The 16,587-nt window shown below is 45.5% G+C and overlaps 1 protein-coding gene across 1 annotated transcript in view; it reads left to right on the top strand.

Annotated features, from left to right (window-relative positions):
* The window catches only part of DISP3 (dispatched RND transporter family member 3), a 135,216-nt gene that overhangs the window by 50,446 nt on the left and 68,183 nt on the right, over positions 1-16,587 (top strand). Inside the window, exons 3-5 of the mRNA XM_086920042.1 lie at positions 10,394-10,613; positions 12,461-12,597; positions 15,721-15,855. Coding sequence (XP_086776168.1) covers positions 10,394-10,613; positions 12,461-12,597; positions 15,721-15,855 — 492 coding nt within the window. The remainder of the gene's footprint in view (positions 1-10,393; positions 10,614-12,460; positions 12,598-15,720; positions 15,856-16,587) is intronic.

Here is a 16,587-nt window from a genome sequence, read left to right as displayed (position 1 = left end):
ATTGTGCCGTATTTCTTGCTTCTGCCCCCCTGATTGTGCCATATTTCTTGGCTTCTGCCCCCCTGATTGTGCCGTATTTCGTGCCTTCTGCACCCTGCTTGTGCCACATTTCCTGCGTTCTGCACCCTGATTGTGCCGTATTTCTTGCCTTCTGCTTCCTGATTGTGCCGTATTTCTTGCCTTCTGCCCACTAATTGTGCCATTTTTTCTTGCCTTCTGCCCCCTGATTGTGCCGTTTGTGCAGTTTTTCGTACCCCTGCCCCCCTGATTTTATTATCTTTGCCAGTGTTTGTTCACTGCTGGTATTGCCTTTGCCTGTGTTTCTTTGCTGCCGTTATTGTCTTTGCCAGTGTTTTTTTGCTGCTGCTATTGTCTTTGCCAGTGTTTGTTTGCTGCCATTATTGTCTTTGCCAGTGCTTGTTCGCTGCTGGTATTATCTTTGCCAGAGCTGTGTAAACTGTGTGGGCTGTGAGAGCTGTGTGGGCTGTGAGAGCTGTGTGGGCTGTGAGAGTGTGGGATGTGTGGGCTGTGAGAGCTGTGAGAGCTGTGTCGGCTGTGAGAGCTGTGTGGGCTGTGAGAGCTGTATGGGCTGTGTGGGCTGTGAGAGCTCTGTGGGCTGTGAGGGCTTTGAGGGCTGTTTGGGCTGTGAGGCCTGTGAGAGCTGTGTGGGCTCTGAGAGCTGTGTGGGCTGTGAGAGCTGTGTGGGCTGTGAGAGCTGTATGGGCTGTGAGAGCTGTGAGAGCTATGTGGGATGTGAGCTGTGTGGGCTGTGAGGGCTGTGTGAGCTGTGAGAGCTGTGTGGGCTGTGAGAGCTGTGTGGGCTGTGAGAGCTGTGTGGGCTGTGAGGGCTGTGTGGGCTGTGAGAGCTGTGTGGGCTGTGAGAGCTGTGTGGGCTGTGAGAGCTGTGTGGGCTGTGTGGGCTGTGAGAGCTGTGAGAGCTGTGTGGGCTGTGAGAGCTGTGTGGGCTGTGAGAGCTGTGTGGGCTGTGTGAGCTGTGAGAGCTGTGTGGGATGTGAGAGCTGTGTGGGCCGTGAGGGCTGTGTGGGATGTGAGCTGTGTGGGCTGTGAGGGCTGTGTGGGCTGTGATAGCTGTGAGAGCAGTGTGTGATGTGAGCTGTGTGGGCTGTGAGGGCTGTGAGGGCTGTGAGCTGTGTGGTCTGTGAGGGCTGTGTGGGCTGTATGGGCTGTGAGAGCTGTGTGGGCTGTGAGAGCTGTGTGGGCTGTGAGGGCTGTGTGGGCTGTGAGAGCTGTGTGGGCTGTGAGAGCTGTGTGGGCTGTGAGAGTGTGGGCTGTGTGGGCTGTGAGAGCTGTGAGAGCTGTGTGGGCTGTGAGAGCTGTGTGGGCTGTGAGAGTGTGGGCTGTGTGGGCTGTGAGAGCTGTGAGAGCTGTGTGGGCTGTGAGAGCTGTGTGGGCTGTGAGAGTGTGGGCTGTGTGGGCTGTGAGAGCTGTGCGGGCTGTGAGAGCTGTGTGGGCTGTGAGAGCTGTGTGGGCTGTGAGAGTGTGGGCTGTGTGGGCTGTGAGAGCTGTGAGAGCTGTGTGGGCTGTGAGAGCTGTGTGGGCTGTGAGAGCTGTGTGGGCTGTGTGAGCTGTGAGAGCTGTGTGGGCTGTGAGGGCTGTAAGTGCTGTGTGGGCTGTGAGGGCTGTGAGGGCTGTGAGAGTTGTGTGGGCTGTGAGAGCTGTGTGGGCTGTGAGAGCTGTGTGGGCTGTGAGACATGTGTGGGCTGTGAGAGCTATATGGGACGTGAGAGCTGTGTGGGCTGTGAGCTCTGCTTCTTTTGTGTCTCGGTCTACCTAGCACAAGATGAATGTCAACACTTCCTGGTTAGAAGTGTTGACAGCCAATCAGCATGCTGCTTTCCTGTGGAAGGCATGCTGATTGGCTGCCACTGTCTGTCAACACTCCAAACCAGGAAGTGTTGGCAGTAATTCCATTCAGCCGTTCGGGCTGTAGCTGTGTCTAAAGGTCCTATGGAAAATTGCATTGGACTCAATTTCACATTCACTTTTCTCAAAAACTGCTGGAGGGATTTACACCAAACATAAAAAGGCACTGCTGCATACCAGTCCCTACCATTTTGCCAAATCTGGTGTAATTCCGTTCAGCCGTTCGAGCTGTAGCCTTGTCAGAATGTCCCTATGGAAATTAACATGGGGAAAACACGTTTTGGGACCCCCTTTTTTCTCTGCCCCCGCTTGACGAATCCCCCAAAACTTTCAGGGAAGGAGCGGAGCGCAGCGAGGCAAATTTAAGGGAAATTACAGGCAGGTCCCTCAATCGGCGCCAAAGTTATTCGCAATAGAATGTTCGGAATTTCCTATGGTAACTAGGTCCTAACTATATATACCTACTGGCGACCGCCAGTAGGTAATATATATATATATATATATATATATATATATATATATATATATATATATATATATATATATATATATATATATATATATATATATATATATATATATATATTCACTGAAAAAAACATAGGTTTCAGTCCTTATACAGTTAGGAATTAGCATATAAAAAAACATTGAAATTGCTCCTATATAGTTAGTTCTACTAACTATATTTCGCGTACCCGCAATCCACTGCTGATGATGTCACATATTACATCATTCATGACATGGTCAGTGACATCACTGATGACATCACTGATGACATCTCAAATGACATCACTGATGACATCACTGATGACATCATCCAGTGACTGTGTGTTTCTGTAAAGTTTAAATATGTTTTACATATTGAAGAATGAGTGGATGTATAAGTGTCTGGAAGAAAGATTTAGTAGGTACATGACTGAATGTATGAGTGAGTGATTAAATGTGTCTTACTGAATGCACAGGTTAGTGACTAAACTGTCTGAATGTGTGCATCAGTATGTCTGTTGTTGTGTAAGCTGCTGCATGTGTTGATCAGTAGCTATATGAGTGGCTATATGGGTTATTGATTGGTTGCCCAAGTATTTGTATGGGAGACTGAGTGTGTGTGTGGCTGGCTGGGAGGTGTGTGACTCTGTGCAGATCAATGTGTACTTGTATCAGTGATTGTATCAGTGATTGTATAAGAGAGGAAGTATGTGTTAGTATATGTTTGAATAAGTAAGGTGTTGTGTGTATAACTGTATAGATGAGGAAATGGAAGTGTGATTGATTCTTTACATGACTGACTAGGTGTGTGAGTAACTCCATGGATGAGTGGCAGTGTGTGAGAGTCTGCATAGGTGCATGAGTGCATATGATAGGTTTGTATTGATGAGAGACTGTATGTATGAAATTACAGGCAGGTCCCTCAATCGGCGCCAAAGTTATTCGCAATAGAATGTTCGGAATTTCCTATGGTAACTAGGTCCTAACTATATATACCTACTGGCGACCGCCAGTAGGTAATATATATATATATATATATATATATATATATATATATATATATATATATATATATATATATATATATATATATATATATATATATGTGCGTAGATGTGGATTTAGGAATAGTAAACCGATACTTCCTCTCTATGCACTTACCTTTTGATATTTTGGTATTCGAGATTTTGTCCATGATGTTCTTGCATCACAATATTCATAGATTCGATATTCAGTAAGTAGTGCAATATGTATAAATGGTTACTGGATTTGCTGTGGTAATAGTTTCTGTAATTCTCTGACCTGCATGTTATTCCCCAATCCAGGCTTCAAAATTCATAATTATTCTGTACAGGACCTGAAATACCATCCAGAAATGCTAATTCTGGACCAGGTATTCCCTGTCACCTCTACCAAGCAACCCATATTCGGTCCCCAAGTGGGGCTAGTGCACCCGCCACGGTTGTGTTCTTTTTTTCTCAGTGTCTCTGGTGATTGGTTGGAACTCTCAAAAATTGAAAGTAAGATTACCCCAGAGTCAGTGGTGGTTCTCCCTTCAGGGCTCCAGCACAAGGCCCTACTTGTTGTTTGTCCTATTTTTATTATACCAAGATTGAATAATATTGATTATTCACTCTTGGCATATTATCAAAACGTCGACCTACTTCTGGGCCAGCAACAGCCTGAGGTGGCTAATGACACTGTCTGATGGCTGTCGCAGGCGCATGAAGGCGTCTGTACCCGGCGCCTGCGCCAGACGTCAGAGAGGTTGTCCGGAGCTGGTGAAATCTCAGGTCTGGCCTCAGGCCCTGGCACTCTTCAGTACCTTACTCATCTGTGACATGCTTAAGAGTCACTGCTAAAAGCATCCATAGGCATGTCAGGCTTAAGCCCTGCAGGGCAAGTGGACGCACACCAATCAGCCTGCCACCCCACCCCTTTCCTAACTTGCCTATATGGTAGGGTGGAAAAGCAGCTACCTAAAGCTCGAATCTGTGGCTGTACAGTTTCGAGGTTTGAGTTTCATGCTTCAGTTATAGAAGCAGAAAGGAGCTACGGGACTGCACCATGGGTGAACAACAGGAGTCCAAACTGGACATGAGCAACAGCCAGGTAAATAAAAAAAAACAACGCTTAAATGTTGTGCATATATGGGTGAGCGAGAGTGTGTATGTAAATGTAAATGTAGTATACTTGTAAAGCGCACAGCTGCCCCAGCAAAGGGGCGTCCCGGCACTGTATAACGCTGTTGAACCCTTCCTGGCTCTTCCTGTGAGATGCCCCTCCTGGGCACCCCCAAGGTGAAGCCAGGCATCCTAGCATTGTTGGGGCCGTTGTGGAGATTAGCTATTGCCCAGAGTTGCAGCGTGGGACCCATGATTAGAGTAGACGCTGAGGCGAGAATTATCGAGTCCGCGGATATTGAGCCCAAGACCCTGCCGCGTCAGGACTTAAACCCTGGTCCCGGGCCTGATCTCTGCTTCAGAGTCTGCCGCTCTAACCAGTGAAGTTACATGTGATGAAGGGATGCACACCTTTTTTAACGCATTTCTTTCCTTCTCCAATTTTATCTGTCCTTCTTTACCAATTGCGTGCAGATCGGTTATTAGGCGTGCCCCACTGCCATCAGTCAAAATGAACTCGTATGTGATGGGACTACATCTAGCCTCTAACCAGTGAGCCACACTTCTCCACTATGTGTGAGCATGTCATTCACAAACCACATTTTGGAAGTACAAAACGCATTACAAGATGCTATTCACAAACCTTGGTGCCGAGTTTACACCTCTGCCTCTACTTTAACCATATGTGCAGAGATCCCACCACAACTGTGAAGTCTCCACATTCGTATGTATATGTTTTAGTAGTAAATGTGGGAGGGAGACAGGGGAGCAGCTGGAAAATGGAATGAGGATTACTTATGAATAAAAGGTAGAAGTTAAGAGGGGGGTAAGGAGAGGTTTAGGCGGGGTCAGGGAGCATTAGGGAGAGGTTTAGGGGGGGGGGGTATCAATTAAGCCACAAAAGAGTAAACCCACAGCTATTCACAAACTGCACTCCTAAAGTTACTACACTCACAGTAGGACCAAAACAGTAGTAAAAAACTTCAGCTAAAAGCTGGAGTAAGTTTTGCAGCACACATGGCCAACAACTGGTATTGTAATTCCCTCCCCAAGAAAATAATGAATTTAAGGTCTTAAATTAAAATCCCCTCAGAAATAATGTTAAAATGAATTGCATTATTTATAAGAAAGTTAAAACAATAAAAAATAATGTAATGTTGAAAATAACCTATAAAAATGGTACACATTTGTAATTCCATTATTTAATTATATAATATTTATTATCTAAATACTTAATATCCATTTCATTTAAAAATTAATTTAACAATACATTTTATTAAAATATAATAAAATTTCTTTAAAAAATTCTTTACATCAATTTTACTAATTATTAGAATTATTTTTCTTTAGGAAGGAATGTATTTTTTAATTTAAAGTTAAAAAATGTTTTAATTTTAATTTGCCATATTCAATGAATTAAATATTTAATTCAAGATTAACTTAAAAGTGCTGTAGCATTCAATTGGTTCTATATTTAAAATAAACAAATAAAAATAAGTTACATTAATATTTACTGTAATAATATTTTTAATATTTTTTCAGGTTTAATAAACTTTTTTGCGTTTAATAAACTTTTTTTAAATTTCACTATACTTTAACAGGGGGAGGCTTCATAGTTGGGCCAGAGCGCGCCACCTGGTAAAGTATAAGAAACAATGTAAAAAGTTTATTACAGCGATGTGTAGAATTTATTAAAAGTAATTTAATTATATTATAATAACATGTATTGTTAGGTTGTTTTCTTAATGCAGAAAGGTAAAAAAAATACTGTATAATTAAATGAAAAATATGTACAGTTTTTACAAATTATATTTATTATTTTTAGCATCTACCTGTACTTATTTATATTTATAACTATTTTAAATAATCTAATTTAACATTATTTCCTCTGGGGTTTTATTTTAAGTTCCTACCGCCATTATTTTCGATACAAGGGTGTTACACTACCAGGGATTGGATAGTGTGGTGCTAGAATTACTACAGTTTTTTGCCAAGCATAACCTTACACTAGTTAGGCTCCACGCCCTTTTTCAGAGTCTGGAGATGTGTAATTCTATGCTTTGAGTATCTTTAGACTCAGATTTTGTGAATAGCAAAAAGAAGTAATGTTACTCAACAGAGTAAGAGTAAGTTTACACATGTAAATTACTCACAAGTGTAAGTAACCTTTGTGAATAGCCCATGAGTGCCTATGTATTTGAGAGAGTCAGTAAAGAGGTGAGTCAGAGTGGGTGAGAATGAGTGATAGGAAGACGGAGTACAAGTGAGAATGAATGAGAGTGATTACGACTTTGTTGGTGTGGGAGCGGGTCGCCACACCTCCGCCCGCTTCCACAATGCCAAAGCCGCCTGTCAGATTACAGGTTTTCTCCTTGTCTGGCAGACAGGCCACGAGGTGGTCCCGTGGCGGGGCCAATAAGAAAGGCACTGCAATGGGAGCGTCAAAGGCCATTCATGCACAGTTTGGACTATGCAGTCCATCCCATACAGGAAAGTGGGTGCATGCGCACAGGGGGCACAACATGTGCCCGTCTGCATGCAGCTCATGCACAAAGGCAATGGGGGGCTTGGTAGGGCCACCTTTGTTTCCCCACCACCAGCATTTTTATGGTGGGCTCACCGCCATGAAAAGGCCGGCGGTGGGGAAACTTATAATATGCTTGGTTGTGCCTCAGCGGCATCGCCAAACATATTGCTTCCCTAGACCACAGTGCCACTGGTGGTTGTGGCGTTTGTGGCGGTTCTCTGGAGGTCCCACTGCCATACTAGTGATGGTGGTCGGACTACTAGTATGGCTGTCCCCAACTACCACCTTCAGCGCGATTATGGAAGTTCGATGGACCGTCAAACTCGTATTCAGCCCCTTAGTGAGACTGAGTTAGTCAGACTGATTGAGACTGAGGCAGAATTGGTGAGACTTAGTCAGACTTGTTAAGTCAATGAAATTGACTGAGGGTGAATGAGTGTGATAGTGTGAGATTGCACAAGATTGAGCAAAACTGAGTGAGAATGAGTGAGTGAGAATGAGTGAGACTGAGCCTGATTGAGAATGAGTGAGAGAGAATCAATGAGCCTGACTGAGTCAAAGTGAGAATGAGAAAATGAGTGTCAGAGTAATTCGGAATGAGACTGAGTGAGTCCGAGTGAGATTGAATCTGAATGAGTGAGAACAAGTGGAACTCAATGAGACGAGGCATGCTGAGTGAGTGAGTCAGAGTGAGGGAATTAGAATGAGTGAGAATCGGTCAGACTGAGTGAGACTAAGTGAAGCAGGGAGAGACTGGGTGGGTCAGAATAGACTGAATGAGACTCAGTGAGTCAAGGTGAGATTGAGTTTGCCAGAATGAGTGAAAATAAGTTGGACTGAGTGTAAATGGGTGAGACTGAGTGGATCACAGTGAGAATGAGTGAGACTGTGTGAGTCAGTGAGACCGAGTGAGACTTATTGAGTCTGAGCAAGTAAAAGTGAAGGCAACTGTAAATAAGAGTAAGTGAATAGGAGTGAATCAGACTGAGTGAGAATGAGTGAGAGAGTAAGACTGAGGGTCAGATTTACAATTACTGGCGCATCCCTTCATATCGGCAGGGATGCGCCAGTAATTGTGTGCTGCAGCTCCGCCACCCTTGATGCGCCGCATTCTCAATGCGGCGCACCATGGGGCAAAAACGGCACAGATGTGTCATGCATCTGTGCAGTAAAAGTGGCGCATTGCTGGAGTTTGCGTTGCAAGCGTGACGCAGCTCCAGCAATGATCAGGGGGGCCCTATGTGCACAATGCTGCGTCAATCCTTACGCCTGCTTCAAGCAGGCGCAGGGTCCAAAAGTGACTGAGTGAAATCTTGTAGATTTCACTCAGCCACTTTTGGGAGGCGTTCCTGCGCCGGAACGCCTCCCCCTCAATGGTACGCCTCTTCTGGCGCAGGGCTTTACAACGTGACGCATCTGGAAGATGCGTCACATTGTAAATACCTGGCACAATGGCGCATCTTTTGCGCAGCCGCTGCGTCCCAAAAGTGACGCAACGGCGGCGTAAAAGCGGTGCAAGTGGCTTGTAAATATGCCCCTGAGTGCATACGATTGTGAGCTAACCCTCTGAGACCAAGGCAGGCTCACTCACTGGAATTTGGGCAAAGGATTATGCTCCACCACTTCTAAAGGTCACCAGCCCAACACTGCCCAGAGTGTCTGACTCCTGTTTTGGTAGTGCCTGTGTCTCTCATGGATGGTAGGTGTGTAAAGGTTGCAGACTGCCTACTGGTGCACTTATTGGCTCCATGGTTTCAGATCACTTTTTTTGTATCATATTGTCCTCATTACGAGTTCTCCATATGTAGCTGCGGCATTACCAGGGAACTTACATTTCTGATTCCAGACAGCATATCATGGAGTATGAGATATTATCCGCAAAATGGAGAATAACAAATTGAAACATGCACACCAGGTCTAATTATGAATATTTTCCACTTCCGGAGGAAACAAATGGCCCAAATCCTCATTCTTTTTCCACCCGAGTGAGCAGGTGCTAAATGGACGAAGAAGCTTGTGACGGCTTCTGGAGCAGTTGGTATGGTCAAATACAGTGGGCGGAGGGCATAACAGCTCAGTGGAGAGTTGGGGGAGCATTTGCAGCTCCATCTGTTGTGCAGGAGCAGGATAGAAGGATGCTGAAGCCTCCCGCAGCCCCTGCAGCTCTGCACGTGGGTCCCAGTATAGTGTCTCCGTGAATCAGGGTTGGACTGGCCTATGGGCAATCCTGCAATACGCAAAGAGCTGGTCTGACAGGTCAATGTTTGGTCCGTTTTTTTGGCTGGTTGTGGCCCTATTTTATTATCTGCTGGACCGATTTTTTATGTTGATCTTCCTGATACTAAAACAAACATTGCCTACAGCAAGCTCAAATCAATTCAGTTTCCATACTTTGCAAAACACCTATACAACATATCCTCTACAGGTTCATAACTGCCCCCATTTGCAAAAAATGGCCACTCTTTAGCTTTCTAATTCACTAACAAGTTACCCTTTTATTCTGGTTCCTAGTCCTATTTTCAGACAGCAGGCCATGGCCTTCAATTCTGGAGGGGTGTAGCGGGGCCGAAAGACAAACCCATTGAGGGCCAAAAATGTAGTTTGAAAAACAAAAAGTACTTACCTGTGTTTCCTCTCCTCCGTGTATACTTCTTACTTCTGCCATCAGTGTGACTGCACCTCTTGGAGCCCAACCGCCTTTTGCAAATCCCGACAGTGCCCTCTTGCTGCAGATAAGCAGCATGAGCGCATCACCGGGATTGGCTGGAGCAGGCTGCCTCGAGGCTCCAGCAAGCACAGGAGGCCTATGCCTGCTCACCACCCAGCCGTCTCAGACAGCGAGGTGGAGAGGTTTACACTGCACAAGTCAGGCTGGCCGTCGCAAGCCGGCCAGCCAAAGTGACTTGCGCAGTGTAAACTGGTGCAGTGAGCAGCACTCAGTTGCTGCCAGTCAGCAGCAATGCCCCGCCCCAAACTCTGCTGGGAGCAGCGAAAAATAAAACGGGAATTCTTTGTATTACCACTTTATTTTTCACTTTTGCTGCGCTGGCAGCAGGGGAGGTTCGGATGTGGGGGGGGGGGGGGGCGCTCCTCAGTCCTAATGGAGGGGGGTGGGGGTGGGGAGAGCACCGCGGCTATTTTCTGTTCCAGTCTGACTCTACTGGGATGACCAGATTTGGAGTTTGTGGATTCGGTGATTCTGGGCCTAGAGACACCAGCCAAGTTGGGCTCGTGCAAAGCGTGATGTCCCTGTACATAATGCTCCTTGCCACTCGTAATGAGGGTCATGATGTCCCGGATGTGATGAGTGCTTGTGGTTTCTAAAAGCCCGTTTGTTCAAGGCAGTCACTCTCTCTTCTTCTGTTCGTCACAGGGTCTCTGAAGCTGGCAATGACTCACCCAGAGTTCTACTGGTACGTGGACGAGAATCTAACGCCGGAGAGCATGCGCAGTTCGCTGCTGCGCAGTGAGATCCTCTTTGGAGCGCCACTGCCCGGGTACTACTCATTGGATGATCGGTGGGAAGAGCAGCGCAGGAAGTTCCAGGACTTTGTCATCTCCTACGTGGCTGTCCTGGAGAAGGAGTCCACAAGGTGAGAGGTCACATGAAAAGGTCAGAGGTCAACAAGTCTCAATCAACATTATTATTAGAATGTGAGTTGGACAGATGTTTATACACAATTTAGTCATATGCAAAATATCTTCTATAATGTGGCACAAAAGTCCTGTATTAACAATTACAATTAGCAAAAATGTCATTGATGAAGTAGTATCTTTTGTGATAGACATTAAAAATGGTGTGACTTCTTATAGGTTCAAATCAGTTTTATATGCGGTATGCAATGACACTGGTAAAGGACAAAGGTGTAACTACCCTCCACAATGCCACAGTAAGTTGCATGACACACCTGGTCACCTACTGTTGGCATGCCACACTTTTAGTAAAAAAGTGATGATTGACAAAACAGATGACAGCCTATGTTTACTATTAAGCAAACATGACCTAACCAAGCCTCTGTGCTGTAGTGGATTTCACTGTAAAGAATTGTTGCAGTTCATGTAAGTAGGAGCTCAGCCCTTAACATGTTCCAAGGCTCCTAAACCTTGAGTAGGACATTATCACAGTATCAAATAAAGTAACTGCCATGCATTTGTCAAACCTTCCTATGCACAAGGGGGGGGGGGGGTACTGCCACAGTCTGTGCAAAACCGATTTGAAACTGGATGTTCCAAATGCACAATATAAAGAAGCATTGACATTCAGATAGATGTGGCTTTTAACTGAAAGTGGCAGTCAGTGATGGGTTTAGGCTTCATACATGCACTGTGTCATTCACCCTTACACTCATGCACCAATTCATCCAGCCACAGACCCTATATTGCATTCACTCCATAAAATAAAACAAAGAAGGTGGCGACTGTCTTTCAATGGCGTTTTACACAATGATTCATAGGTTTAAAAAGTCATAATAGTGGCCACATTTAGAAGCAACATGTTGGCCATCTTGGAATGGTAAACAATACACTATGGATAATCATAGGCAAAGATGACCTGCCAGTTTAAAAGCAGAGTCTGTGCTGTATTCATAGCCTACAGATGAAATGAGTGTCAAGTGAGTAGCCTGGTTGCACTGTCTGGGGACTTACAAAGTGCTCTAAAAAACAAACTAATGAAAAAGAAAAGGAAAGAAGCTAAAGGTGACCTATACTAAAAGAGGATGAAAAATTAAAGGACTGGCCCACCACCCGTGGCACTTAAGCATACCCAAGTGCAGGCGGATGTCCGCATATGATCAGGAAACATGCCATTACTCATAGGGCAAAAGAGCCAATGGCTGAAGTGGGTTGACCCACAGGCCCATGCTGTCATGGATGTAAGGAGAGTGTGATTGACACTTGAACAGACCAATAGCAGAAGAGGGTCAAGTAGGGAATCAACAGAGTCAGACGGGGCTGTAGGGCAATCTGGCACTGCCAGAAGGGCTGACCTGACAGGTCAGTGAGTGGGCCATTTGTTTGGCTATTTGTGGACCTGTTTAAGGTCTGATGAGCCTGGTTTTACTGTTGCAAATTACCTATACAAGGTGTCTGTACAAGTTCAAAATGTGCCCAATTTGTAAACACAAGCCCCTTTTTTAGCTATCTGATTGCCTACCGAGGCCAGTTATATTTTCAAGCCCAGGCCTATCTTCTGTCCCAGTGATTTGCTGGTAAAAATCCTTTGCCTGCTACTGTAATCTGTGAGGTTCCATGTAACAAATTCCTTCTCTATGAGTCTTATCAAAGAATAATAGCAATCTGTTCCCTCAAGAGGTGGCTGCGAGATTTCCAAGCACAGAGCCTGTTGCAATAGATATATTTTTAGTTCTCAGAGGTAGAAATGATTTCTTTGTTACTGTGTGTGTGTTATGTGGTAAAGAGAATCCTCTGTTTTCTTCAGTAAAGTTCAGGTGCTGTATGGTGGTACAGATCTCTTTGATTACGAAGTGAGGAAAACCTTCAGCAATGACATGTCCCTAGCCTTCATCAGCAGCAGCTGCATCGCGGTGCTGGTGTATGTCCTCACCTCCTGCTCAGGTGAGTAAAGGGAGCAACCAAACCGATGGAGGATACTGGGAGTGCAATGTATGCTTTCTTTTCTGATGTATGATGGGCTGCTATTCGGAGAGAAACCTTTAGATGTGTGATGGGAGCCTTTCTACAGAACTGGGTGTTGAGGTATATTAACTTTTCTGCAGAGTGAAACACTGCTGTATATGACACAAGCCTTTCTAGAGAGCTCGGTGCTGAGGTGTATGCAGGGGAAACCTCCTTTATTACGTAGCCAGAATCACGCTGTGCCTTTATAAAGCCGTCAAAAGAACAAACTCGTTGTTACCACGCATTCCTTTAACACGCAAGTTGTTATTATGACTTGCTTTAGGGGGTGCAATGGTGGAGCGAGTCGTGTTGGATTTTAAGTCCAATACCTTCCCTACTGTTGTGCAGACTGGAGTTGGAATAGTAAGTGATACAATTCCAAAGTCCAGCGACCCCTAAGGCAAGTCGCTGTAATGACTTGCGTGCTAAAGGAACGCTTCATATCTACGCGTTCGTTCAAAGGCATGCGTGCTAAACACAAGCGGTATTCCGTCATACAATCATATGCCAGTCTCACTGCAGAATGAAACACTGCAGTATATGATGAATGTCTGGTAAAGTATACACAACCTAGGCACCCATCATGTACCCCCTTGGGGTAAATGATGGGTGCCTCTCTATAGGTCTGCTCTTGGAGGTGGGTGGCAAAAAGCACTTCAGGGTAAAACCTTGGGTATATGATGAGAGCATTTTTACAGCACTGGGTATTCAGGTGTAAACACCTATTCAGAGCACAGACTTAGGAAATGGGATTGATTATTTGCGTGTCTTTCTACTGGTACACTGCCCCCCACCTACCTTACATATGCCCCCCCCCCCCCCTCCACCCTGTATCCTTAATGGGATAGCAAAGGTGCCATGGACCCTAGTGGGAGCAAGGAACATGGCCCAAGTTCCTTGCTTTGGCAGTGGAAGACAGTCATAATTGGGATGCTCACCTAAGAGCAATGAGGCCACTGTAGCTGCCGCAATAAAGATGCTCCCGTGTATCTTCCCTTGCTGGCCGCTTCTTTTCAATCACTGGAGGTGCTTGAGCGGTTGGCTTAGTATCTACAAAGAAACAAAATTCAGCCTGGTACTTTCAAATGGCCAAGTTGCTGTGGAGATTTATGGTTGGCAGTGGTACCCGCCAGACCAGTGGGACTCACTGTCTCCACAGTTACTACTGAGAACATGTACTACCCATGACTTGGAGCCCCAGTAGCTTTAGAAACAATGAGGGTTGGGACCAACCTTCCCATGGTTTCTAAATAAAACCACCAGACATGCCCAACAGATCACAAGCCCAAGACATTTGGTGAAGAGTAAAAACCTCTGTGTTCCTCTGGACCTGCATGTGGGCACCATTTAATTTGCTGTGGGAGCATGACGGGTCCGGGGTACCCAAATTTACTACATTGCCGTTGTGGACAGCGGCTGCACAGCTCCTCCTCCTCATATGTCCCAGGTATTTTCTTGATGTAATTCTGGGATGCTGGACTGCAAGTTCCTCGTGGGTCCTGGGTGCTCAGACCCTCTGATGACCTCCACATTGGTTTTCAATCAGCACGGTCTTGTGCTGGCCTGCACTCCACTTCGCTCAGCAGTACAGCTTTTCATTCTTCACAAAAAAGGGTTTCCTTCCAGAAAATATGGCTTATTGCCAGCTTTTGGGGTCTCTCATAAAGCACCTCTCTGTACTGTTTCAGCTGGGCTCTCCTCTCATTGTCCAGAGTGAATACAATTTCCTTGGCCAAAAAGACAAGTATTTATCCACTTTTGAGGTAATGGCAGTAGATTTTAGTTCTTTTTTAGCTCGCTTTTGGTGCAGACAGGAAGAGCTCAGACTAAGGAGAAAAGATTCAAAGTGGTTGTTAGCTTTTAGTCAGAGAGTGTAAGCAAAGTTTCCCTGGTTGCTCGTTAAAGGCCAACACGGGAAATAGTGGTGGATGGAGCTCAACAGGAGAAAAAACTGGTTTAGCATGACAAGTCTCCCTCAAGCCACACACATGCGAGGCTTTTGCTGGTCCACACACTGCACTCCACCCACACTTTGAAGCAGTCAAGAACTCCAGTATAGGGACTTGTTTGGACTTTACATATTACTGGTATAAAGAAGTCTCCCTCCCAGGGGTGAGAGTAGAAGGATTGTGAGTCTGCACTGATTGTCACCAACAGCCTGTTAAGTCATTACTTGGTATGAGGTGGTTGAAGCGCCTTCGCCTGTAGTTGGGGTACCATTTCAAAGCACACCCTAAACCAGTAGCACAGAGATTCTACTTTCGAAAGTCAAGGAAACACACAGATCAATGAGTCCAGGATAGAAAAAAAAGGCAGGCCAGGAAACGAGCGAACATGGAAGGATGGCACAGATTTTCCAAGCAACGCTAGGGCTTCTTTCCTTACATGGCAGTCAGATTTATAGCCAGATTTACAGAACGGAACCATGGGGTTCATAGTGGGGACATCTGTACAGGGCAGGATAATGCGTTGTATGGCAGCCTGGCCTTCAGAGTGAAACCTTTACTCATATGATCGCAGCATCTCCACATAGCTGGACATTGGGGTGTATAATGGGAACATCGGAGTCCGTGGCAGGCTATTGTTCAGAACACAACCTTGTGTTAACCAGAATCTGATTGTGACTTGGTTCAATTGAAAAACTGTATATTTGCCTACTGTCCCTGCTCTTCTTTGACCCAATTTTCTTTTCTGTGTCTTTGATTGATAGAGGCTGTTTTCACATATTTTAAACCGTGTCTGAGTGCAGTAGAAAGCCTTTCCCTAATTGGAAAGTCTGTCCTCCCATATCTCTACTGTATCTGTGTTGCAGCTGACTGTCTGTCTCATCCATTGTACCTCTTCCATTTCTGGGTGAAACAATCATTTTATGCACGCCTTCCTGTGTCTGGGATTGATGGTGTCTGTCCTCACACGCCTTCCTGTGTCTGGGATTGCTGATGTCTGTCCTCACTCTTACTTTCGAATCTTTCCTTGAAGTTAACAATCTGCCCCCTTCTGTCCTTTCCCCTCTCTGTGTGAATTGCTCCTTGACTGAGGTCTTTGCTTCTCTCGCTGCAGTGTTCCTGTCCTTGTTTGGCATCGCCAGTATTGGCCTGAGCTGCCTGGTTGCCCTTTTTCTCTATCACGTGGTGTTCGGGATCCAGTACCTGGGAATCCTCAATGGCGTCGCAGCCTTTGTGATGGTTGGAATCGGTAAGTCGTTGCGGTCTTCAGGCGGCTACCCTGAGGGTGAAGGCGGGGTTCAGCATGGGAGCACTCTCAGCCTGACCCTCACATCTGTTCATAGATGGAATGGCCGACAGGGAAATCCAGAGAAGCGCAGGCGGCTCCCTATTTAACTTCACAGGGTATGATGCTGCCCCACTCGGACCACAGACTAGAAAAGGACATCATTTCATAACACGTCAGGAAAATAGGGAAGAAATTACCTTAAATGGATGACAAAGCAAGACATTATCACACTTGAATTACATAGCGAATGATTACCTCACCTGGGCAACACCACACAATATGATCTCACTGTGTCAGACAGTAGGAAGAGTAAAATAAGCTTTCTGTGACTCCCACCCTAGTTCCACAATTCCTCTCACCCACCCTTAGGCTTAGCACAATCCCCACCCTTTTCTTCAACAGAACTGATGTCCAGCAGAAACATACCGCAGCTAAAGCGGTGCCATCCTTCGACAGAAACACATTACTAACCAACTAGTAATAGTCTGCAGGGACAATTAGATGGTGAGACTCGCAGCTGAGGTGTCAATCCCCATTGAGGTGTCTGAGTCGTACCCATAAACAATATATGGTAGCCTTTGTGCTGCCACAATGGCAAGTGTGGACAAAGGTGATTCCATGCCTCAATTTACCACAAATGCCTCACCTTACCACAAATAGAAATGGCATCATCTAAATGACACAGCACAGCCT

This window comes from Lissotriton vulgaris, chromosome 5, assembly GCF_964263255.1.
Source record: "Lissotriton vulgaris chromosome 5, aLisVul1.2, whole genome shotgun sequence".
NCBI lineage: Eukaryota > Metazoa > Chordata > Amphibia > Caudata > Salamandridae > Lissotriton > Lissotriton vulgaris.
Note: the sequence above shows the minus strand (reverse complement) of the source record. Positions and strands in the feature narration are given on the sequence as shown.